Raw genomic sequence first — 26,042 nt, 5'->3', positions numbered from 1 at the left:
AAATCTCAATAGCGAACAAATCCAAAATATTGGGTTTTACCTTTGATAGTTTGTACTCCCGAATTCATGATTATTAAAGCGCTACAACAAGATCTTCAAGTCGCTAGCCGGCAGCACTTGCAGCAAGGACAAATAAACGTTGCTGGCCACTTGCAAGGCAATCGACCGGTTGGTTATTAATTACGCAGCCTCAAAATGATCGCGTTGATGCGGCAGGACCCAGCTGAAGAAAATACAGACAAGTCAGAACACCGCACTCTAGACTATCACAGGATTTATCTTGATGTGCCCCGTCGAATCTCTCTTACTTCCGGTTGAGGAACATAATTGACTACTCTCCAAGCAATTGCTGCTGTAATGTTTTCGCCTTCTATGCACATTAAGAGAATATTACTATAATGCATCGATGAACTTCAACAATATAGAGCGACGCTATTTCGGACGTGACCAACTTCAGACGTGTACTGAACGCCAGAGTCACCGCATGACACTAAACACCTCTTTGCATGCTGCGCGAAAGCCACTCACTTAACACCCTTCACCCTCTGGTCCGACCCCGTCAATACATCCCGTTACCTGGAACTACCGTTAAGTGATTTCAATGACATATGATTTTTTTTTACTTTTCCTCCAAACAGGGTTTGGGTACTCGCTACAACAACAACACAAACACACAAAACAAATAGTAAAGGCATTTCGTCTAACCATCTAACAAATGTGTTAGCGCCAATTATACACAAAAATGTTAATTAAAACATAATTATAAGCGCAGTTAGCTACATATATGTATACACATACTATTAGTAAAAACACAACTTTTTTTTTTTGAAAATTGCTTAAAAAACTATTTTAAGTACAAAATTTATTTGTTATGTACAAAATACTTTTGCAATTATTCTAACTATTAATTTCATTGGTGTTCATAACTACATAGTTAGTAAATACTTTAAAAATTGATAACATTAACGTCTATTAACTAATCTAATAAAAATTGCAAGCAGTTTAAAACTTGACATTCAAGTAAACCGTCAGCAACTGTTATATAATAACTTTAATAATAACGTGCAATATATTATAATTACAAAAAGTTGTCACTTTACTTAACAAACTAAAGATTTAACAACAATCTTAAACAATTGTTTGTCTCTTCTTTTTCACAATTTCAACATTAAAAAAATACTCACAGACCAATCATTGTAAACTTAATACAATAAAATACACACTACGAATGAGGTACATAGAGATTATGGAGAATTCGTAAAGTGTCATATTTTGCAAGTCTAATAAGACGTACTTTACTCACTTGCTGCACTTAAGTTACATAAATAAAACTTAAACGCATTGTTCGTAAGTCGTTGGGTTCAAAACCTGCCATTACAGTCTACTGCTCTCGCGTGTCGCGGGCGTATATTTGTCTTGACCATTGCTCGACAACTGCAAATGCTGTGGAATCACCGCCGGACGGCCATTATGCGGCAACACTTCGTCCACTGAGAAAACAGAATTGTCATGACCACGCATTTGGCGTGTGTGTGCCTCCAGGCCATCGATTTTTTGTTCGCCTACTGTTGTGGTAGCATCAACGTCCTTTTGTTTGCCTTCCAACAAGAAACAGGTGATGAAGAAGAGCACTGAACCTATTTCGGAATAGAGAAAATACAATAGAGTTTATAATTAGCTAACGATGACTTTCATATACAATTCGAACTTACTTATGCCATAGAAGCCTGCGTAAAGGATCATGAACGCCTCACGGAAACCGATCATCTTAGCAACTGGGTCCAATAGGATAGGCAAATTACCACCAACATTGTTCATAACGAATAAAAAGACGCCAATGGTTGAAGAACGCACTTGCAACGGCACAATTTCCACAACAATCGCAAACACGATACCGAACCACATTTCGGCAAAGAAGTAACTGCAACCCAAGGTAATCATAGCCCATAGCGGATCATAGTACACTGATCCGAATGCGGGTAATGTAGCGATCAGCTGACTCACAGCCAACACCAAAGCACGTGAACGTATACCCATTTTGGCGACAATTTTATCGGAGACAATGCCACCAACAACAACACCCACACTACCAATACCAATGGTGACGGCGAACAACCACCAGCCGAGATCCACATCAGGGAAGTAAGCGTTGTAGTAGAGATCAGCATTATAGGCGAAAGTCATGCCACCAGAGTGACGAATGGAAGCGGCAATCATCAACATAATCATAGCAGGATTGGCGAGCACTTTCCACAAACCAATCTTTTTGCCATCCTTAGTGCGATCGGTCTCGCCAATAGCTTTACGTTCTGGTTCCTTGAGTGTGGTGCCGGTGATCGCGGCCACCAGCACGGCCAACACGCCAGTACCCAGATAACACATACGCCAGCCGAGATTAAAGAAATTCGATTTGGTAATGTAACGGCCCACAGGGAAGGCAATACCATAACCCCCATAGATGCCCCAGTTGAAAATGGCCATGACAAGTGCGCGCTTATTTTCGGGGAAAATGTCAGACATGATGCCGGTGGCTAACGGATTGCAGCCGGATTCACTGTTGAACCAAAAAGTTAAATCAATAAATATGCATATTTAATACAAGCAGTTTCAAAGTGCTGAAGACTTACCCTAATGCCATGAGCATACGCAACAGCAACAGCTGCCAGTAGGCACTTACAGTGCCTTGCAATATTGTGGCGACAGCAAAGATTAAAGTACAAACTGTCAACATTTTGACACGATTGTATTTATCTGCGGCGAAACCCATAAAAACGCCAGCAATTGTAAAGACCAATATGAAGGTGGGACCAGCAAGTATCTGATAATCAATACCCAAACCATTGTAGTTCCATTCGCAGTACGTGGTCTCATTCAGTGATAAAGCAACACAACTGCAATTTGATTAAAAAAATATATATATTTAAAAACTGTGTAAAAAAATATTAGTTGCATGTGTTGCATACCTTTCTTCTTCCATCACCGCCGCACATTGCTTTGGTAGATCGTCACGTGGAAACATGGTATTATTTTGTTGACAAGCTTTATCGCCATAATCCAATTCAATGGCGGTCTGTTTGGAAGTAACACCGATGAGATAATGACCCAATTCGCCAAGTACATAGCCGACTGTGAGTACGCCCAACGCATACGAGTTGTAGTAACTGCTTACTTTCTTAAGTATTGGAACCATTTTATGACTTAAACGAGTGCTGGAAATATAAAGAAATAAGGAATGGACATTCAATAAAGTGTACTTTAAAAATCAGAAGTGGGATAAGCGAAAAACTCGGAAGTAGAATATAAAAAAAATTGTGTTTAATTTAAGGAAAAAATCAAAAATGGAATATTTATTAAAAAATAGTGTGTAATTTAAGGGTTAATAATAACGCTAGGTAGAACACACTCAACTGTGTATTTGGCACATAATATAGTTATAAACTAATACTTTACTTAACTACTAATACTAAACTTACGTTTAGTTCCTAATATTTACTAATTGTAAAAGAAAACAAGAAAAAACGTTAACTTCAGTTCCACCAAAAAGTTTTCCACACTAGAACTTGATTTTGATCGGCATGTTCGTATAACAGCTGTATGCTATAGTGAACTGATCTGAACAATTTGTTCTGTTGCTGTAAATAAAAAATCATGCCCAATTTCATGAAGATATCTAATCAAATAAAAAAGTTTTCCTTACGAGAACTAGATTTTGATCATTCAGGTGTATGCTATAGTGGTCCGATCTGAAAAATTTGTTCGAATATTGTAGAATTGCCTTGGAAAATAATTCATGTCTAATTTCTAAAAAGGTGAGGGATAGTTTGCGTATATATAGAAAAACAGACGGACAGAGGGACATGGCTAAATCGAAACAGCTCGCCATGCTGTCCATTTAACATATGTATATTCTTTATAGAGTACACCGTTTATTTCTGGCAGTTCGTAGCAAACTTAATATACCCTGTTCAGAGCAAATTGATATAAATTTTTTGGTATCGGCATTTTAAGTCACCATTAATTGCTCCCTTTTAACGTCACATAATAAATATAAATACGAACAAGCGATATATTTTCTCAGCAAATTATCACACAGAGCCAATAAAATGTTTATTGTGTAATTTATCTATATTTTTGTGTACAAATAGCTAAATAGTCACATACATATACACAAAACCAGGCTTTGTCAGTTGTCCGCGCTTTAACGTATTAATTGTGAATTGTGCTACAATTCCGAAATAGTAATTTATTATTATTTATTTACAAACACAAATAGTCACAATAAATTGCCGCTATGTTTGTTTTCATCTACATATGTATATGAAAATTTAGATGTCGCACTGTATAAAACTTTAAATGTATGCACGCGACTGCTTGCTATTTATACTCCTTGTAGGGAAAAGAATTTCTGTGAAATCTATCCTGTAGAACAATTTACATAACTTCACACATACTTTTGAACAAAATAACAACACCTTTTACGGCCTTTGATACAATTAAAAGCTACATAGTTGCTGCCAAATTGGTGTTCACTATTAGTGCTGCGCGGATATGCTTTTCACTAACACATTATTTCCTACAGGGTTAACGTTTGTTTATTTATACACTAGACAATGATGTATAGATATCGGCACGATTGCGATTTTGCAACGAATTTCTCAGCATGTTTTTGTATCTGTGCTTAAAAAATATTTCTAATAGTTGCACTCATTTTGGACGTGTGGTAATATTTTAATTGCACACTCTTTTTAGCGTACATACATATTTTAGATTCTAACTATGGATATAGAACGCTTCATGTACAAAGTTTTGCCGAAAAAACGTGACTGGTATTTGAAAGGTAGAAAGGAAATTGGTTTTTTGCACGTTATTAGCACGGCAGTTGGGATGTTAGCGTTACCATTTATGGCAAACTATAGCAACGAAAGCAGAAAATTGATTGCAGTGTGTGTTCAAAAATGTGACATTGAAATATGTAATTATTTTTGAACATAAACATACATATGTACGTATGTATGTATGTACATGGATATATGTAACAGCATAGTTGTGTATTTTTGCTTTCGTTTTTATTAATAATTGCAATAAATAACGTATTTTTGCCATTTTTGTATTTCGTATTGTTATAACTGTTAATATATAAAGCACTTTAATTAAAAGCATGCGCTTTAAAACATCTTAACATTTTTGGCTTGTTAATGCGCATGCACATACATGAAATTCAAATACAAATGTACGGACTAAAACGGTTAACAAAACATGTAAACTAGGCATATATTTGTTTGTGCGCCAAACCGAAATAAATGCGAATTCATATTTTTCGACGAATTTTTAAATTTTTGGTAAATATCTAATTTGAATTTATGTCTTAAAAATCAAAACACACAATACTTAATTAATGTCTATTAGTGGCAGTAGTAAAGTGAAGTTATTGTAATCGATAACAATATAAGGTACAATACACAGTAGTTGGTAAGTCGTTTGTCTAGTGCAGACAATAATTTAAACAAACCGCCTCATTTAAGGAAAGATGCTGTTCATTTAATAAAAATAATTATTTTCACTAAAAATCAGCTAGAATTGGCTCAGACAAATTGTTGCAAATATTAAAATTAGCATAATTTGTAGCAAAACATTTTTTTAGGCATGGTTTGCTATAAAAAATTGCCATAAACATCAGCTACTAAGTATATTTCTGGTTAAACAAGCGCTTGGCAACACTTAGCCTAACTGTGTTTATGTATAATATATGAACCATGCATATGTATATTAAATGAATAGTTGAATTAGTTACATGTGCTTCAATAAGAATATGTTAAACTTGTTTGTATTTATGTAAATAAGAGCATAACATATTATTCCACGCCTAAACAAGCACGTGTGTGTGAGAAGTTTTCGCCAATCATTCCTATTGTTTTTGTTGTTTTGTTTTCATTGTTTGCATTATTATTATTATTATTTTTATAAAACGTATATATGTATGTGTGTATTTATGTTTTGCCTTTTCCACAATTAAAGCGAATAAGCCGGCTAATGGATTTCTAATGTAAAACAATGTTTGAGTTCAAAAGCCAATTTGAAGGTTAACGCGAAATAGGAAACGACGTAAGCAAAAAAATGTACAATCCACCTGCAGATAATCTCAAAAGAATGCGCATAGTACACCAACACACATAGTATTGTACAACACGAAAAAAAAAACAAAAAAAAGCTCAAACAATGAACAAAATTGAAACATTTTGTAATTGCGATACCTTTCATTTAGCTCATGTGCATTAAATTAATAAAGCATTCATTGAATGAGCATAAGCATAATTATTATATTTCATTATTTCATGCATTAAGCAGATACATCAAACGCGATTTGACAGCAAAGCTACGGAAAAAGTGACAGTTGGAATGCTTTGATGTCGTTATGGAAGACATTCAGCAAAAGACACAAAAAACAATATATACAAATAAGAAATATTATAAGAGTGTAGAGAACAATATAATCTCGATTTGCAATTAAGATTTTACTACTGAGATTTTACTCTGAATTCTGCGGTTTTATGCCATTAATTGACTTCGCGCACACAAAATGTTAAAAAATGTTTCAATATACATATTTACATACATAATGTCGTTGACATAAATGTATAAAATATTCCCATTATAATGAAGCATGAACCACAATTCATTTATCAGATCGAATCACCGGAACAAAACATAAATTTACAGATAACTAAAGCGTTTTTTTTTAAATAAAATATGCTATAAGGCTGTGCTTAAGCTTATTTGGTATTTATATTTTTATTTTTATTTAGATGGTAGCTGACAGTTCTGTAAATGTAAACATCAATAGTTTTCGATAAAAAAAAATCGATAAGAAATCCGTGCATTTAAACAAAAAGCAATTGGTATTGTGTTGGCAAAATTTTTAAGAGATTTGTTGGGAAAAATATTTGTATACATTATGCGCTAAATAGAATTAGACACAAGGTTGCGAAATTTTTATTCCAATCTAATTTTTAATCGAAAATGTTTTTAAACACGAAGTACATATGCGCGAAAAAATTTAAAGTCAAAAAAAATATTTTCTTTTTAATTTTTAATTATGAATTAGATAAAATTCTTTTTAATCCCATATTTGGGATTTTTTTGTTTTCCAATTCGGTATTTGGGAATTAAAAATTGTATTTTAAATTTACAATCCGGTATTTGAGATTAGTTATACTAAAACTATTTTGATTTAAGATTTATTTATTAAGATTTTACAAAAAAAAAATGTTAATTCAATAATTATTTTTAATGCGTTATTTGCAACCCTCATATCCTGATTAGACAACAGGTGTTTGGGGGCAGAGCCTCATATTCTGAAGTCTCATAGGATAGCTTAGGACACATACTACATGCTGTAGTTTTTATTTTTGGACGGAAAATAGCGAAACAAAGTCTCAGCACTGCTTTTACAAACACTTGATACCAACTTGTATGTTTGTACCGTTATTCTGTTATTATGTGAACGACTTTTCCTGCTTAAGAACCATTATTTGTTTCTTTGTGATTAATTTCGGAAAAATACAGTACAATTACAGAAGATAAAAATTAAAATGAAATTAGCAAATTGAGTAATTGATTTATGTAATTAAGAATCTTATGCGGCTAATTAGTGCACGCTTTCACAGTTAAAATAAAGCTGACTGGACAGGTGAGTCAGTTGGTGATAGGTGTTGGGCATTTACATGTATGGACATAAGTATAAGTATATATGTATGTATGTACATATGTATATAAAAGTAAGTATGCGCATTTACATACGTCTGTATATTTGCATACATATGTAGAACAGTAGCCAAGTGAATGTTGACAGGCGAGTGAAAGGCTGTGGTGAGTCATTTTGAGAAGTTGATTTATAAAAAAAATAAATTTTTCATTAAAAAAAACAAATCAATAACAATATTAAACTCCATAAATAAATGCATTTTCACGCTATTTTACAATTCGATAAGGATTATAAATTATTTATAAATACTTATATATAATCTATATTTTCATTTAAACGCTCTAATAATTAATCTGTTATACGAACACAAATTGCCATATTCAAATCAAAATTTTTGATAATTTTTATTTTTTGTGGTTTGCATGCATTAAGCCAGACAAAAATGCAAAGCGCTGATAGTTTGTGCAATCAGTCTGTCATTGACTTTGTCTACGAATTTCAGATAAACGCAGGCGAACCGGTTTTTTTACATTGTTGGAGGTAAGCGCCTTGAAATTGCAAGAGACTGCATGATTCACAATGGCTACAACACGAAATAATCACGTGTAAAAGAAACAAATATTATTAAAAATACCCTTACAAAAACAATTATAAGCAGGCGTAGCACAACCAAAACTGTATGGTAAGTATGGGGCATCCCCTTCAGTGAAAGAGAGCAAGAGTGGTTTTAAAGAAGCGCACTAAAAGTAGACGCGCAACCTGTTTTAACACTCAAGCGAAGCTAGTAGACCATGCAGTTGGCACTTGAGAATGACGTAAACTAAGTAAGACAGAAAGAAGTCATAAGGCATCGCACAAAAGTGAACAACCGATGAGGCTTATGGAAATTAACTCAAGCTAATTATGGATAGACTTAATGACTAAAAAACTGATGTAAGCAAGTTTTTGCTAGTGAAGAGGGGTTGTAAAATCATCTACATACATACATATTTCGCTTTAAAATTTGTATCCATTACCGCCGATAATGGACCACTACAGAATATAACTGCCATACAAACTGAGCGATCGACTTCAAATCTTTGTATAACAAACCTTTTTATTTGAAAAGATATTTTAACGAAATTTGGCAAAGATTATTATCTAAGCCAAGACTACAATCTCCCAATAAATTGTTTAGAGTTGAACACTTTAGCATATAGATTCCATACAGACCGATCAATAACAATTCCTTCTAAGGAAAACATTTTTATTTAACAAGATGTCTTCACGAAATTTGGCATGTATAATTGTCGGAGATAACACTACACTTTTCGAACAAATTGTTCAAATCGGAATACCATAGCATAGAGCTGCCATACAAACTGACTGATCAAAATCAAGATAAAGATCTTTGTATAACCTTTTATGCTATAACAAATGGATGCAGCCGCAGTTAATGGTTTTTCTTATATCTCTTATTTTATTATTATTATTTTTTTTCAATTCATAAACTATCAAATATTTGAAACATTAACTTCTATTAAATTTGTTTTTAATTTTTACTATTTTGTTTTTTTTTTTTGCATTAATAGAGATTAATATTTAATTACAGCGTTGCAACGAAAATATGCTGCTTTACATCATCCAGAATAGCTTTCAATGTCATGCATACACTACTGTCAACTTGACTGACATTTCCATTAATGTGTTGTGACAACTGCGTTATTACGATTTGTCATTGCAATACTTTGTTAAATATTTTTGCAGCATAAATTAGCATAAAACCGCAACTGTTTCGGAAAAATTAAATACATTTCAATTGAACTATTAGAGTCAGTAGTGATTTAATGGAAATCAATTAGAAAATTGTTGAACTGCTAAATGTTGACTGCGAAATATGCCAAATGCACGTCTATATGTAATACAATTAACAATCACATAAACTTAAATAATGAAAGAAAAATTTAGGAATGCGTATGTAATACGGTGTCTAGCTAAAAACATAAAATATAGTTATGATAGTAACTTGTTTACAATTATTTAATATACTGCTGATTACTAACATGACACATTGCTTTACTTACTTATATGCATTTGACAGCTATTAGCCGGAATAACAAGTACGCAGAAATGAAGGCAGAAATTAATTGCAAACTAGTACAGTCTTGCGTGCACGATAACTTTAAATAAAATGCACATAAATTAGCCCTTAAACCGGTTAGTCGTTGCGGTCGCGCAAACGTCGTAACGGTCAAGCACTTTGCGCACTTACCTTATAATATGACTTACAATACAGAGCAAAGTAATTTTCAATAATTGTTGTTGTTTTTTAAAGAAAATTTGTTAAATAAACAGAACTGCAGCTTAGCAACAATTGCAAAAACTTATTTTGCATTTGAGTAAACAACCGGAGAGGGTGTTTTTACTGCACAGACATATAATTTTTTGTTTTTTGTAACGCAGCCAATTTTCGCGCGACAAATCACGAAAAGGGAACAACGCCGAAAAAAATACAAGAAAAACACTGAATTAATTAGCTGCTGATTTTAGTGCAAAAACGTAATTGTCGCCACGCATTTTTAATTTGCTCATTGGTAGACATAGTTGCCAGCTGCCTTTTATACACACATACATATAAAACACCTGTGGCAGCACAGGAAGTTTGTGAAAACAAGGCTTTTTTTATCTTTGTTATCTTAATTTTTTCTTTTTAAAAGTTTTCGACTTTTTTACTTCTTGCAGTTGACACTTAATGTTTGTTGTTGCTTGTCAACCTGTTTTACACATGTACTTAAGTAAGGTAATAGATTTGTATGAGATACCATAAAATTTAACGATCTTAAGATAAGGTAAAGTCTTCAGAAATTTATTAACAATTTCACTGGCTTGGAATTTTGCTTGGCATAAAAGTAAAAAGTAGAGAATTGCTTTTAAATGTGGTTTTTCCAAAGTGCATAAAAAAATCAAATCTTTGGGTGAAAAACTTTTCTGCCATACAAACCGTTCAATCAAATTCAAGTTCTTGTATAAAAACTTTTTTATTTGTGAAGGATACAATAGGTTCGGTGCAACCAAAGTTAACGTTTTTTCTTGTTTTCATACAGACATTTTATTTATCACTACTTTTTTATAATAAAATATTTAAAAAAGCAACGGAGTACATTTATTACAAGCAAAACTTTTCACAATACTGTATAATACCTTAATAAACATATAAATATAAAAATACCATAAGAGATAAATAAATAAATATAAATATACAAATTAATATAAATATATTTACTATATATTACTGATTCTATAAAAATAATTGCCATGCTATAGGCAGTTGGCAACGCCACCAACAGACAGCTCAATAACAAACAATATAAACACGTAAAGTGAAAGTAATTTTTTAATTGATTTATATGAAGGTGTGACTTAATTCACAAAAATTCTTGAGTGCACCAAAAAACGGACTGCTTTTAGTGTTGAATAATTGCATTAATTTGAAAATAATTCAATAGGCAATGACAAAAATATGTCTATGACAAAGGAGATGCAGCACATGCGCACTCTAAACATTTACGAGAATTTCAAAAATTCTGCTAAAATCCAACAATTTTCGTATAATTTTACATATACTCTCACCTATTTGTCTTTAATTGTATGCCGTAGCTTTTTTAAGTGCTTTAACGCACATATGCAATCACTTGAACTTAGAGTGCAACCGCGTAATGCAACCGCCGCCAAGGTTAACTGGTTGTTCCCTGCTTGAAGCAATACACCAAACGTATGTATGTACAGTGTATGAATGCATTTGAATAAAGGTGTTTAGCATACCTACATACATGCATACAAACATGTGCATATTTATTAGCAGCCAAATGCTGGGCAAATTGTAGGCAAGAAACAATTAATAGACTTTATAAAATACTGCTTATTTATACCTATCTATGTATGTAAGTTTATATGCATGTACCAATGCTTGCTTGTAAGTAACCATTATAATTTAAGTAGCATTATAGTTGAACAAGTTTATATACAATTCTGTGTTATTTTTATAACTTTAGGCGGCGCATGCGCGCACACTTTATTTACTTCTATAGGTGGCACAAATATTTGCAGTATCATTTATTAGTACACACAAATATATTAGATTTATGGCAACAGGTGGGCAAATGTGAAACATTACATAAATAAGAATATTGTCGTGCCAGACAATACACACCGGAATCACAATTGCTTAGCCAGATGTGGCAATTTTTTTACAATTCATAATTGTTAAATTGAATGAAATTAAAGATATTTAATATTATATGATATTTATATGTTTATTATTGAAATACAGAACGTTTGTTAATGAAATGAAAATATTGTTGATTGCACGCTTGGAGCTGAAAGTAAAAAAATAATCGATAAACGTGAAAGTCCGAATGACAGGTGTGCATGGGTGTTACAAAGTATTTCAGCAAATGGTTAGATAACTGGCCGATGCTGTGTTTGAGTAGAATGTGCTGAGTAATTGTGCATTTGACTTTGAAAGTGTAAAAATAAAGGAATTAAAAAACCAAAAAAATTATAATAAAAAAAATTAAAAAAAAACCAAAAAAAAAGTAATAATCAAACAAAAATTAAAACAAAAGGAAAAAACAAAAAAAAAACGGAAAAACCACAAAAAATTATGGAATGAATCGATTTTATAGAAAGATCGGCATTAAATAACAAGTACTCAAATATGTGTCACATACTGTTTTATATTATTAGATTTTAGAGTTTAATTGTATTGTTTAAAAATTGTTTAATATATCTATACATATATATCTAATATATAATTTAAAAAATATAATAATAAAAAAAAATATAATGATTGTAAAAACAAATATTTTTTTAACTAAATAATATAAAATTTTCAAAAATGAAAAATAACGTTGCTTATATTATCCACAAATATACCGTTGTCTAACATAGCGTATAGAGTATAACACATAAAATTTTTTTTTTAAGTTTTTACCAATAAAATTTTGAACAAGTTTTCATTTGCTTCACCAGCTATTAAAAATTACAATATTTCGCTAGAAATTTGCAATTTCACAAAATTTATCGGAGGCGTTAACTGGCGGATGCACAAAAAGGCAAGAGGCGTTAAACGATGATTAAATGCATTATTTTTTAATTTAGCTCATTTGCATTTGTCGCAAACAATTAATTAAAAAATGTGCACCATTGTATTGGACAAACAGTATAGTTATAGTTATATTCAAATGTAATGTCTTACGTAGTGCTTTATCATTTGCATATTAGTTATGAATATGCATTAACTGGAAATATGCATAAAATGAAAATATACGTAAATATACGATTTACAGTAAGTATGTAGCATATTATTGGTCATATAGAATGACTTTCAATTTTTACACGTATTTCTTGTTTTCATTGCAACGCTTTTTAATAAACTCGTAACTCTTTCTGTGTCATTGTCTGTGCTACCGATTCGATTACATAGTGTTTGGATATTTATTTAACAAGAGTCATGCCTCAGCGCTTGATTAGTGTCCGACTTTAGACTTATATTAGACCGTTACTAATTAATATATGTAGTTATGAAGTACTTGTAGTTATAGTTCGTAAATTTGTATAGAGTCATATACATAATATGTATATATGTAGGTTTAATGTTGTGTACTTTTTCATGTTAATGCTTAATTACACTATATTTGATTTCTCTTTCGTCAAAACATTTGAAAAATGCAAAATATATGTTTTATATGCTGTCTATGACCTAAAGTCCATTAAAATAAATTTGTTTTAGCCATTAGCAATAATCGATTGTTCTAACTGTCAAGAGAACTCTCGTTTTTTTACAAACACACAAGAAATCAATAAATTTGTATGAAATCAATTTTCCTTCAAATTATTTTGAATATAAAAGCATTTTTGTAGTGCGCTAATATAAAAAAAAAGTTTTAAATAATAAATGTCAGCATCACTTCCGCAAACTTTTCCATAAATATTTCCCATTCACCAAGCACTTAAAAATAAGCTAATTGATGTTACCAAATATAACTGCAACTTATGACATATTTGAAGTGACATAAGGCAGCATTTTGTGCACACAGTGTGGTTTTTATTGTATTTTACACTTGTGAAAGTGCTTATTAGTAACTTTGTGTTACTGCTTTCGAATTACATAGGTGGTAATGATTTTTAATGAAAAAAAATGACAATATTAAAAATTTCCGAAATTTTTTATACTTATTGCGAATTACTGTTTTTTTTTAAATTTTTTTTTATTAATGATTTTTGGTGAACCAAATGATTGATAATAATAAAAATTAGCTAAAAAAAAATATTTACATATTGCGAATTTATGAAAAAACTATTTTTTATTTGTTTTATATATTTTATGTATTATTTTTATATTTAAATATCTTTTTCATTTCTATTTAATTTTGATAATGATTTTTGGTTAAAGATATAACAAAAAAAATTTATCAAAGGCTAAAAAAAAATATATGAAATAATAATTTTTATTACATTTATAATTTTGTTTTAAGTTTTTATTTAAAATTTTTAAATTTTATTTTATACCTTTATGCCGTTGTTTTTGTTTTTATTTTATTTTATTTTAGCTTTACTTTATTATTTTTATTCTATTTATTTTTTATATAACTTTTTCTTTTTTATTTCATTTTATTGATGATTTATGGTGAAAAAAAAACTAAAAATTTGCTAAAAAAAAATTATTTATATTTGAAAAATTACTGTATTGAAATTTATTCATATATGAAAAAGTTTTCTGATTTTTAATTTTGTTTTTAATTTTTATTTCATACTTTTCAATTTTTAATTTTCTTTTATACTTTTATTTTATTTTATTTTATTTCTTTTACGTTTTTTAATTTTTATTTTATTTTGTTTTTACTTAATTTTATTTAGCTTTTCATTTGTTAATTTTTGTATTATTTTATTGCTGATTTTTGGTGGAAAAAAAACTAAAAATTAGTTTCAAAAAAATTTATAATTTGCATATATATGAAAAAACACTTTTAATATTTATTTTGCATGTATATATGTATATATTTTTATATTTATTGTATATTATCTTTTTTAACCTTTATATGTTTTTTAAATCCTTTTTTAAATGTATTAATAATTTTAGGTGAAAAAAAAATTAAGAAGTAATAAAGAAGAACTACAAGTATTTATATTTTGTAAATATGTATATGAAAAAATAATTTTTATTTTCTGTTGTTTTATTGGTAATTTTTTGTATGTATGGATTTTTTCCGTATACACTTTTTTTTTACTTTTTATTGTTTTGTTTGTTATATATTTTTATACTTTCATATTTTTCTATTTTTTATTTATTTTTATGTTTTACTTTTTTAATATTTTTATTATTTTATATATAATTTTTTTTTTTACTTTACATATTTCTTTCTTTGCATTAACACAATATCCGGTAATTCTTTTACGTACGTACATATCTACTTTACGTTCACACATTCTCACTGTCACTTTGAAACTGATTATCCGTCACTTTATTGACCTTGAGTTAATGTTAGACATTTCTATGTGCTCTGTATAAATTTCTGAATGGCAACATAGAACTGAAGGAGTACTAATTTAAATTGCCACGTACACGCAATGTTTATTAATGAAATTTATATAAAAAAATACATTAGATATGTATACATACATATATAAACCAAATTGACAGCTAAGAAATGCACTGACTACTGATACAGTAAATCATACCGCATAAGCTACATACTTACTAATTAAAAATACAGTTAATCATGCACATTGTACATACGCGTGCTGTTAAGTATGCAAAGCGCGTTTCTGCGGATACAAACTGTACATTATTAATTACCACGTGTTCACACTTACTGCAGTTACATTGGCTTGCTGCCTTAAATATGTACATATATGGAAGTATTGTCGTACATGCACGCATATACCTACATATCTACTTCTAACCGTTGTCAATTAAAGTGCATTTATATTCCCAGCACAAATTGGCCGTAATGATTCACATAGTTGCAACTTGCACCTACTCAGTGTTAAGCGAAGGTGCTTTTGTCTGATCGCATTTGGTTTACAGCATTGCACTTAACAGCTGATTGATTATTAATCAGCGTTATTAAAAAAATATGATTATTAGTAAAAATGAGCAGCATACGCTGCAAGCATGTGTGGAATATCAATGAAAAGTTGTAGGTAAAGTAGTACCATATACGAGTATACATACATATGCAGGTACTTATGTACCACATTTAGTGTAATTATTTTTTAAGACTGGCAAATTATAGGCGTTATTAACATCTGCAATTAAATGTTAATTAAAATTTTACATCATTTTTTTAAAGTAGTTGGCAAGACAAATAACAGTCAGTATTGACAAATACGGGATTATTTACATTAATGGTTACGTACATAACATATGTATACATATATTACATTAGCAATGCTTTGAAATTGTTAAAAAAATATTTTTTTAAATATTTTGCAAAATTGTGTATCATTCTAATTTAAAGCATTATATTTAAAATTAAATATTGTACATACATATATACATATAAGTATTAATAAATACACTACATCTGGCAGCCACACATTACCGCTAGTTGCGCGTCTAGTTGATATTTAGCTTTCTAACGATTACCGCTTAATCTTAATGAGCGCTTAATTATAATGATTGCTTTTTTTTTCTCAAAGAACAAATATAAGCATAAGAGCAAATAGGTATAATTACATAATAATTGCCTTGCAATGATTGCATACAAAATGTGTTAGTTATAGTATTATTTGATAATTTTGTATAGCAAAAAATACCTAGAATTACTATTATTTACAAGGAATTTCTAATAGAATATTGTTTTGTTAGTTTTGGTAGTAAATAATTATTTCCAGTAGGCAACTTACAGATGTAAATAAACTGTGCGAAATGTACTACTTACACACAACTATGCGTTTTTATTATTGCTCATTGATAATTTTTCATAAACTTTAATAGTTAATGTGAAACTAATAAGCCAGTATAGTAGCGAGTAGTATGTTGAAAATTTATGTAAAGCAGAAACATTTATAAGCGTAAAAATTTACCACTCTATAATTATATGAATGACTATTGTTTTGAACCGCACATTTAATACAATTAGAATATTTACACTTAGGAAAGATATTCCACATAAATCAAATGCGTTTAAATTTATTGCTTGTAATTAATTTTTGACAGCACTTTGTAAAATATATATTGTATTGTATCAGTAGGAACAACAGGTGAATGATTGGCGCTAATTTCATTATAGTTGAAGTTATTTTATTATTTAAAACTTTGCAAATTAAATAAAATTACTACGAAAAAGAGTTTCCTAATTAATTTGTTTTGAATGTGATTAATAATATAATAAACACCTTTGGATAAAACACGTGAATGCACTATTTTGAAAAACACGTTCACTCTGTGGCAGTAGCGTGCATTTCCCGTTTACTTCGTTCACTTTTTAATTTTAAGAGCATTAATTAAGCATTCATTCATTTAAATCATCTAAATAATCATTAATTATTCATTATTTCAAAGGCAAAAATAGTTTGCGAAAGGTTGCTACACTACTTCAGCAAAAATATATGCCTCCTGACTTAATTTTGTTCATAAATATTTATGTTTTGAGTTAATTTTCACACTTAACTGCAGCCAGAAACGCAAATTTTCATTTAGAAACATGTGCAGCGCATGAATTATAAGACCATTTTAATTAAAATCAAATCAAATCAAACTTATTTTTTAACAATTCACTAAAAACAAATATTTAAAGCCAGTGATAGCGACAACTAAGAATTTGGCAAATAATCGATTATTGTTTCGGTTCTTACGTGTTTACCGGTATTGTGGTAAACATGCTGTAATGACTCGATGGCCTCTACAACTATATGCATTATATAGCAAAAAAAAATAGATTATTAAGAAACTGCTTTAATTTGAAAAAAAAGGTTTTGGTGACCAAAATATTTAGTAAAACTAATAAAGATATAAATAGCATAATTTTCCTTACTACTTTTGTTAGCCAATATTGCAAGCTCTTTTTATAATTACTTGTATACAATACTAATAGTTCAAAAAATAAATAAAGCAACCAAAAAAGAAATAAAACTAAAATATGGTATAGGTTTTGCATAGTTTTTGAAAATATTATTTTTCAATTTTTTTTTCATTAAATAATTTTTGCAACCTTTTAAAAAGTATGATATAGTTAGTTCATAGTTTTATAAATATACTTTTTTCCAATTGTTTTTTTGTTTGCGTTAAATATTGTTAGCCACCTTTTAAAAAAAATATAGTGTACCTATATAGTTATGTCATAGTTCAATACAAATTATTAAATATTTTTTGCAACGTCCATAATGTGCACGCATAGTCGCCATTTAATTCACAGACTTATTGTATATGTACCGCACAATCATAAAAACAATAGTCATTACGCCTCTAACTGGTCTATGAGTAGATCGTTTGCTCGCAAACATAATAACTGTCAATATTTACCACATTTTTTACATGACAAATCGCTTAAGTGAAATGTGTGTGCTTGCAATCACAAAATGAGTGAGAACAAATAAAAGTTGATTGCTAAACGTGTACAAACATGCATTCGTTTGTATGTTGCATGTTGGGTTGGTATGCATGAAATTAGTGATGCTGGCAAAAAGTTGTGCTATAAAAAATGTTTAACTATCATTTATCTATGAAGTGTGAAGTAGCAACATATACTTATGCTTTTAATTACTTACTTAGTATAGTTATTTTGTTTTTAATGTTTAAAATATACTATTTTTTATTGCTGCCAATGCGCAAACAAATAAAATCAATTGGCTGTGCAAATTTTAATTAGTCGGGCGTAAATGTTTGAAAGTTAAAGTTGCACATACAAATTATTTATGTGCAGCTCATGTGCGATTTGATTGTTAATAGCCACCTGTCTTACTGATATTAATTGTTGCTTATATTTTTTTAGTATTTAACTAATAAACGCCACAAATTTTCGTATAATTCGTTAATATTTGTATTGTTACAATTAACAAAATGTGATAGCATAGTCCTGTGCGTAACTTAAATCGTGTAATTTATAAAATTTGCCGGGCTTAGGTAAACGACCGACTGACCATGATTGTTTTTTATAAAATAAGCCATAAATTATGACTCGTTTTGAAGATGTGGTCGCAATATGTACATATATATGAAGAAGAAGTACTAAAGTTGATAAAATCTCAAAGTATTAATCTCAATCGTAATATTTTTTTATGCGTACATAAATATGTATGCATACTCTTCAGCAGGAAATTATATGAATGTTTCCGTACTTAAAAATACAAACTTATAGGTTTAGGAAAAAAATCGTCAAATGAAAAAATTCAAATAATAAACAAAACATTAAAATATTAAAAAAAATTAAATGATAAAATAAGAAAAAAATTTAAATAACGCAAAGATAAATAAATGTTCCGGTACTTAAAAATACAAACGTATGGGCTTATGAAAAATATATTTGAATTAAAAAAATTAAATAACAATAGTTTAATAGTAGAACATAAAAAACTGTAATCGAAATATTTTTTATGAATATCTTCAGCTGTTAAGCAGGAAGTTATATAAATGTTTCCGCACGTAAAAATACAAACGTATGGGCTTATAAAAAAAATTCTGAACTAAAAAAATATTAAACAATAAAAAAATTTAAATTATTAATAAAATTAAGAAATATAAAAATTATTAAACTTTTTTACAATTTTGATCGTAAAAGTAGTAGTTAAATTAATTATTAAATTATTTAACACTAAAAGTTCTAGTGGTTAATTCCAGTGCTTTTTAGAATAAGATAAAGAAGTTAATCATCTTCTAGATCATCATCTAGAACTTTTTGTTGTTTTTCTTTTATACTTTTTGCTGTTGTACTTCATTAAATTCAAATTGATATTAAACTCCGCATTTATGACATTTGTTGAAGGTTTACTAATTTTTAACAGCTCACTAGATTTTAGTGGGAATATTTACAAGTGTTTAAAGACAGATTAACTACATATAATTTTATTTTCATACAAGCAGCACGCTACCCCCAAATTCGAAAAGAAGTGGGGCTAATTCCACGGAAATGGGGTCGATATTATTGGAACGGACCCGGAATTATTTGGAGAAAACAACAACATGAGAAGTGGGGCAATTAGTTGAGAATATGGCTTGTAGTATTTAGAAACTGAGAATACAAGCTTAACGAGGTTTGAGGAGTTGATTTAACCTTAAAGTGTCAATGATAGTTTAATAGATTATTGCGAATTAGCATAAAAAAATCAAAGTCATGCTCGACTTATTCGTGTTCGTTAAGATTACACAAACTTTTTAGCTGTATAAAATCTTAATATTTACAAACTAGTGATTTTATTGCTATATTAATTTTTTAAATATGCAAATAAATTCTAAAAATTCTAAACAATAAAATTAAAAACAGCAATTACATATGCATAGCAATGAAGTGACAGGAGCCCTTTTACTTTCATAATTGCATAGGCAGCAACAACGAAAACACATTTGCATAAATGAGCCCTTTCACAAAAATAATAACAATCTGCCAGCGCTACTTGAGAACAAACGCGAAAACACCTAATAAAAGCAATATTAATTTCAAATATTTAAATATAATAAAAACAAAGCCACTGCAAAGATTGTGAATTTAACTTTCAAAACAAAACAGGGTTCACTTAGGGCTGAAAATAATAAATGCAGCATGTTACATAGTATATAAAAGTGTGATGCGCTGTAATCATATTGCGCAAACAAATAACTGTCAATAAAATAGCAATTGCAATTTTTTATAAATAAAATTTGTTTAAAATATCTTTGCTGCATTTTTTAACGTTTATATTATGGTGTGCTTACCCTCCAAAGCATGATGTAACAAATGCCAACAAGCTTTAAACATTAGTCGTGACTTTATTTGTCGAATAAATCATATTGTTGTTTGATAACATTTAGATACAATCATACATGGCGCTCATCGCTTGTGCAATTAATTAGTTGCAATTGAAGAGAAACGAAAAACTTTTTCGTTGCATTAGAAACGAATTAAATAAATAGTGTTTTAGTTTTTCGTGTTTTGATGAAATTATCATTAGGCAGTAAACTGTGGTGTAATGTCGTGTGCACACGTACTTATAATTTATAAAGAAAATATTTGAAAATTTTTTTGTTAGATTATGAAAGAAATTAATTTATAATTTTTTAATGATATTTAAGATATTCTGACGCAAATATTGCTATAAAAAATATATTGCACAATGTTGTGAAATAATAAATTAATTTTTGCTAAGCATTTGTAGCAAAAGCAAACAAAAAAACTTAAACATTTTGAAATTGGCATCAAATCGACGTAAAGCTTAATCGTTAGAATGCTTAATTTTAATAAATCATGCGATTTTTAAGTTAATGTAGTGATCGATATTGAGCACAACAAGCAGAGTGTTCATTCAATAGCAATGTGGGCAACGCTTAACCCTTATTTAGACAATTTAAACAAAGTATTTCTGGAAAGATATTTTTAAACTAACAAAAAAAATTTTTTATTTTTATTTTTTAGCAATTAAATTAGCTAAAAAACGCAATTTTTTTGCATATATGAAAATAAATATTTTTCAGTCTATTATATAGACAATGCCAACAAAGTACTTAAGGAAATATGTTTTCGAACTAACTACTTGTACACAAAAAATATATATGTATCTGTTAGTCACTTCTTCATTCAGTTAACAGCTGAAATATGTAAATATGTATGCATATAGTAACTATTTTCTGATAACTGGTTTCTCACTTACTGTAATTTAACTACCATAATATGCTTTTTCTATGTCAAGCTGTATTTACTACTCTTAACATTGAAACTAGCCACTTAATTATAATATTAAAAGATGAAAGCAGCAAATTTACATTCAAATTAGCGTCATGTGCTACAACTATTGACGCCAAATCGTATAAAATTATCGAATAAGAAAAATAATTTATTAAGCAGTTACGCGTGTTGTTGTTAACTTGTTTTTGTAGTTATGATTTCATATTGAGTTTATTTTCTGGTTTACCATTTAAAGTATTTGATTAATGAACAATTCTGGCTGAATCAAAATTTATAAAAATAAAAAAAAATGCACAAAAAACATTGCGTGGATGCTTTGTAGTATTTATTTTTGCATTTATTGCTTGTTGCTTGTATGATAGTGTGTGAGTAAATAGGTAATAAACAAGACTTCGAAATCATTATCTATGAACACATGTGTTTTCTATTTTTTGTCTTAGTAGTTTTACGTACATATGTGTTTACATTTACATAAAGAAATATTTAAGAGAAAATCAACGAAATTATTTATTATTATTCAATTATTCTTTTTTTATTTTTTGTTATATTCAAGATATACATTTTTTATATGACGTTGAAATTTCTAAAAAATTATTATTTAATTTTTCAATGTTATTAGTTTCTAATTAACTCATATTTTTTCATAAATTATTAAAAATATTTATATTTCACTTAAAAAAAATGCAGTTACATGTAAAGGCGCATGTATGTAGTTTTTAAATTAAAAAAAAATTAATGATATTTCCAAACTCGAAAAAAATGTATCAATATTAAAAAAACGTAATAAATATTCAAAAAACAGCACAAATTTTGTATTTCTTTAAATATTGCCGAAAACACTTGCACTTTATTACAATTACTTTGTCTTTCTAATTAATTATCATAATTTCTTTGACATTTGTTTTTATAAAAATAACTATTTTCTAATTTAAAACTTTGAACCTTGAAGCAAAGATATGTAAGAAGTGATGAAACAGGCTACACTGTTTTTTTTACAATAGATATTTTTATGTTAGCAAAAAACATTATTTTTTAAATTATTGTTATTAAGAATTTTAGAATTGATAAAGCACTGCTTCACTGTTTTATTTTAAATAGATTTTTTTATGTTAGCAAATATTATTTTTTTAAAGAAAATTAAAAAAATAAATTTACTAAAAATTTGTTTAAAAAAATTAGTTCATTTTTGCTTCAAGTTATAATTTATACCATTAAAACTTTTGCTTACTTTGCTTTATATTGACTTAAAAAAAAAAACACGAGACATTTTAATTTTTATGAAATTTGTACTAAATTTTAATCATAAAAATTCACTAAAAAGATATTTAGACTAAATTTGTTATTGACACTATAACAATCTTTCTTGATTTCAAAAGCTTCAGTTAAAAATTTATTTTATTTTATTTTTTTTTATGGTTTTTACTCTTTATTTCAGTTTTGCTGAGTATCTATTAGGTTTTTTACTTTATTTTCTCTTAATTCATTGGATGCAAAAATTAAAAAAAAAAATACATACTTTTTACTAATAACACGAAATGTACCAATATTTACGCTTTTGTGTATAATAATATTAAAAAAGTTATGTGCACTAACCTTTGGTTATTTTCCACAAATATATTTATTATTAATTCAAGCTTTGCGTCTATTTCTTTTCAAAAATTTACGCAAACTTAACACTTTTGATCGAATTGCTTTCGCGTTTTTGTGTTACAAAATACAAAAACTATTTCAAATGCGTTAGAAATATTTTCCTTATCAACGTATACGCTACACAAGTAAACGCGACACTCAATTCAATTGATTGCTGCTGCACAATTGTTTATAAATATTACTACTATCAACTTTGACGCTCAATTAGAACTTCTGCGCGTACATATGCGACGTTATTAATTAAAACTTATATGTACACAATGCTATATTATCGCTGAACCGTCGCGCAGACTCGAAACACCGTTTATGCGGAGCACCGTCCGCTTTGACTTTTGTGAACAGAAGAAACTGAACTTGGACGTCGCTGTTGACTTATAAAGGAAAATCGCACGACGCGATCAAAGCGCCGCACCAACCGATCGACCGCCTTGGCGCAGGGGTATATCATTGTTATTATTGTTGTTACTGCTGCTGCGACCGCGTCATCTTGTAGTTCAGCTGATTTTGATTGTTTCTTAAAATTCTATTTTTTTATTTGTGTTGTTTTATACGATTCTTGTTTTAGCGTCTGTTTTTACGTAAAACCAATAAAACAAAAACACAATTTGAATTTATATCATTTACATACATACATGCATATCGGAAAGAACATTCACTCTGCTTCAAACATGTTCGGTATGAACAAACGTGCCAAAACGTGATTCAACAGGTAATGAACTTGTTGCTGCTGTTGGCGATTGGCTTTGATTTTGGTTGCACGTTGCTCATTGCTGGTAGACGACAGACAACGCGCACGAGCCCACTCAGCAACAGCACGCGCTTGGGTGAAACTTCTATTTGTGCAATTGTTTGTATGTATGTGTGTATGAAATGCTCACCTGTACTCATGCTCTTGACTTTCTTTATTGTTTTACATTACTATTTAGTTTTACGCTTTTTTTTGCTTGTTTACTTTCTTGCTTTATTTTTTTAATTTACATTACTTGTTGCATACTTATCTATTGATCATCTAGCTTTGTTTAATGTTTAATTTATGAGTTGTCAATTATATGCGTGTCAAAAGTTCACACATGCCTTTCTCTTACTTATCGATTTGTAATCGACTGCCAGGAAATAGTTATTAAACGCTTGACCCGTTGAATTATGGTTCACATTTAGGTATTTTTAGTTGTTTTTTAATTATTATTAACTTATTAATTCAAACCAAAATGAAAAATTTACTAGGAAGTCTAATTGAATATAATTTACAGCTTAGTATGTTCTCTAATCTTTCTCTTGCGTTTTAATTAGCTATTTAATATTCAGTTTACGCAGTTGCTACAACAACACTATATGAGGGTTAAGTGGGCGCATATGCATATTTAGATATTTTCGCGTAGTAAAAGTAATCATTGAAGGAAGTAAATGATGTGAACAAGGTTTTAAACAAGGTAATTAGCTATGTTTTATTTTATCAAGCAATTAATTCGAGCTGCAGATTGCTTGAATAATACGTATGTATATTATTAGTAAAATTTATAATATAAAATTTCCACCTTGGATGACCTTTTTGTGTACAGAATAAAAAATTTAAACCTCCCACCAACGCCCGAGAAAAAGCTGCGTTTTTCGGCGTGCGCCATTAATGGTTTCACCGATTTTTAGAAGCTCATAATACAGCACTCCTTCTGATCCCATCCCAAATGCAGAGCATTACTCTTTTTACATTCATGTACATTCGGCTTTATCGTTGATTTGGCTAGTTGACCAGGTTTCACATATGATTTTTTGTAGTTGGTAGTTGTCCTAATGGTTACATATTTCATCACCAGTCACAGTCTCATGCAAAAAAGACTTCTTTCTGTACCTCATCTTCAAAAATTTTTGGTGGCCACTGACGTTCGTCGTCTTACAAGCCAAAATCACCACTGTGGAATCTTTTGGCACGTTCGCTTAGCTGGTGCATGTTCACCATAAACTTACACCAAAATACGATGACTTTCGTCTGAGGTTTTCTTCATATTAAAGTAATTGAGAAGAACTTCCCGTAAAAATAACTTTTCAGTTCAAGTTCGACATATTTGAGTGAAAAAATATGTATATACGCTTAAAATGAATGCTCTGAAAAATTCACACAAGGACAGTTGCTTTCTAAAGCATCTTCGGAATATTTGAAATATTGGAATAATAATCTAGTTACGCCATCTCTTGGCAAACTGCACGGATATAGTTATACGTAGATTTATGCAAATTCAATTTTTGAAGTTAAAGTATTTTAAATGTTATTTTAAATGTTAATAAATTAACAAACATAAGTCTTTCTTTCTTTTGTATAAGCATTCTTCTCGCTTACTAACTTGTTTGCTAAAGTCGCTTGTGCTTCACTTTACTTTTTTACAGTTTTAAACGGAAACGCTTATTTCCATTTTTATAATGGCGTCATGCATGCGGCTTTTTACAAATATATAAATATGATTTTGTTTTTTGTTTTTTTCCACATAACACGGGGATGTTTTCACTGAGGTTTGTTCCATGACTACCTGTCTGTCTGTTAGCGATTTGCTGGGGTACGGCAACCAGATTTGTGGGTTGGTCCATGACGTTGTGTGAGTCAAGCGATAGCTAATAATTATACATACATACGCATGTTTTTGATATTTTTGTATTGTTTGCCACTTAATTTTAGTTTCTTAAGTATTTACACCATAACCAAATCGCGACAGCGTTTAAAGTTTATTAATCGTTCGTAGAACTGATTGACTTTTTCGATACACATTTGCTGTTACGTGCTATGTTTATACCGATTTAGCTTATAATGTGGTTTAATTTGTTAATAAGGGCTTCAAGAAAAT

At 29.4% G+C, this 26,042-nt stretch overlaps 2 protein-coding genes across 2 annotated transcripts in view; both read right to left on the bottom strand.

The window, feature by feature from the left end:
* Positions 1 to 764, bottom strand: part of sov (small ovary) — a 36,004-nt gene extending 35,240 nt beyond the window's left edge. The window contains exon 1 of the mRNA XM_014238577.3: positions 41 to 764. The gene's annotated coding sequence lies outside the window, so the exon portion shown is untranslated. The remainder of the gene's footprint in view (positions 1 to 40) is intronic.
* Positions 765 to 1,072: 308 nt separating this feature from the next.
* LOC106620157 (MFS-type efflux pump MSMEG_3705) lies at positions 1,073 to 23,567 on the bottom strand. Its single transcript, XM_014238563.3, has 5 exons — positions 23,155 to 23,567; positions 2,964 to 3,209; positions 2,628 to 2,891; positions 1,713 to 2,554; positions 1,073 to 1,637 (listed from the first exon to the last, which is right to left on the bottom strand). The coding sequence occupies exons 2-5, from the start codon at positions 3,188 to 3,190 to the stop codon at positions 1,375 to 1,377; spliced, it is 1,596 nt and encodes a 531-aa protein (XP_014094038.2). The 5' UTR covers positions 3,191 to 3,209; positions 23,155 to 23,567; the 3' UTR covers positions 1,073 to 1,374.
* Between the last annotated feature and the right edge of the window lie 2,475 nt (positions 23,568 to 26,042).

Source organism: Bactrocera oleae, chromosome 5 (genome assembly GCF_042242935.1).
Source record: "Bactrocera oleae isolate idBacOlea1 chromosome 5, idBacOlea1, whole genome shotgun sequence".
NCBI classification, from domain to species: Eukaryota; Metazoa; Arthropoda; class Insecta; order Diptera; family Tephritidae; genus Bactrocera; species Bactrocera oleae.
Note: the sequence above shows the minus strand (reverse complement) of the source record. Positions and strands in the feature narration are given on the sequence as shown.

Coding starts and splice junctions, on each gene's coding strand:
- LOC106620157 (XM_014238563.3), bottom strand. CDS start 3,190: ATGGTTCCAATACTTAAGAAAGTAAGCAGTTACTACAACTCGTATGCG. Junction 2,892..2,963: donor GCGGTGATGGAAGAAGAAAG/GTATGCAACACA, acceptor ATCAAATTGCAG/TTGTGTTGCTTTATCACTGA. Junction 2,555..2,627: donor CGTATGCTCATGGCATTAGG/GTAAGTCTTCAG, acceptor TTGGTTCAACAG/TGAATCCGGCTGCAATCCGT.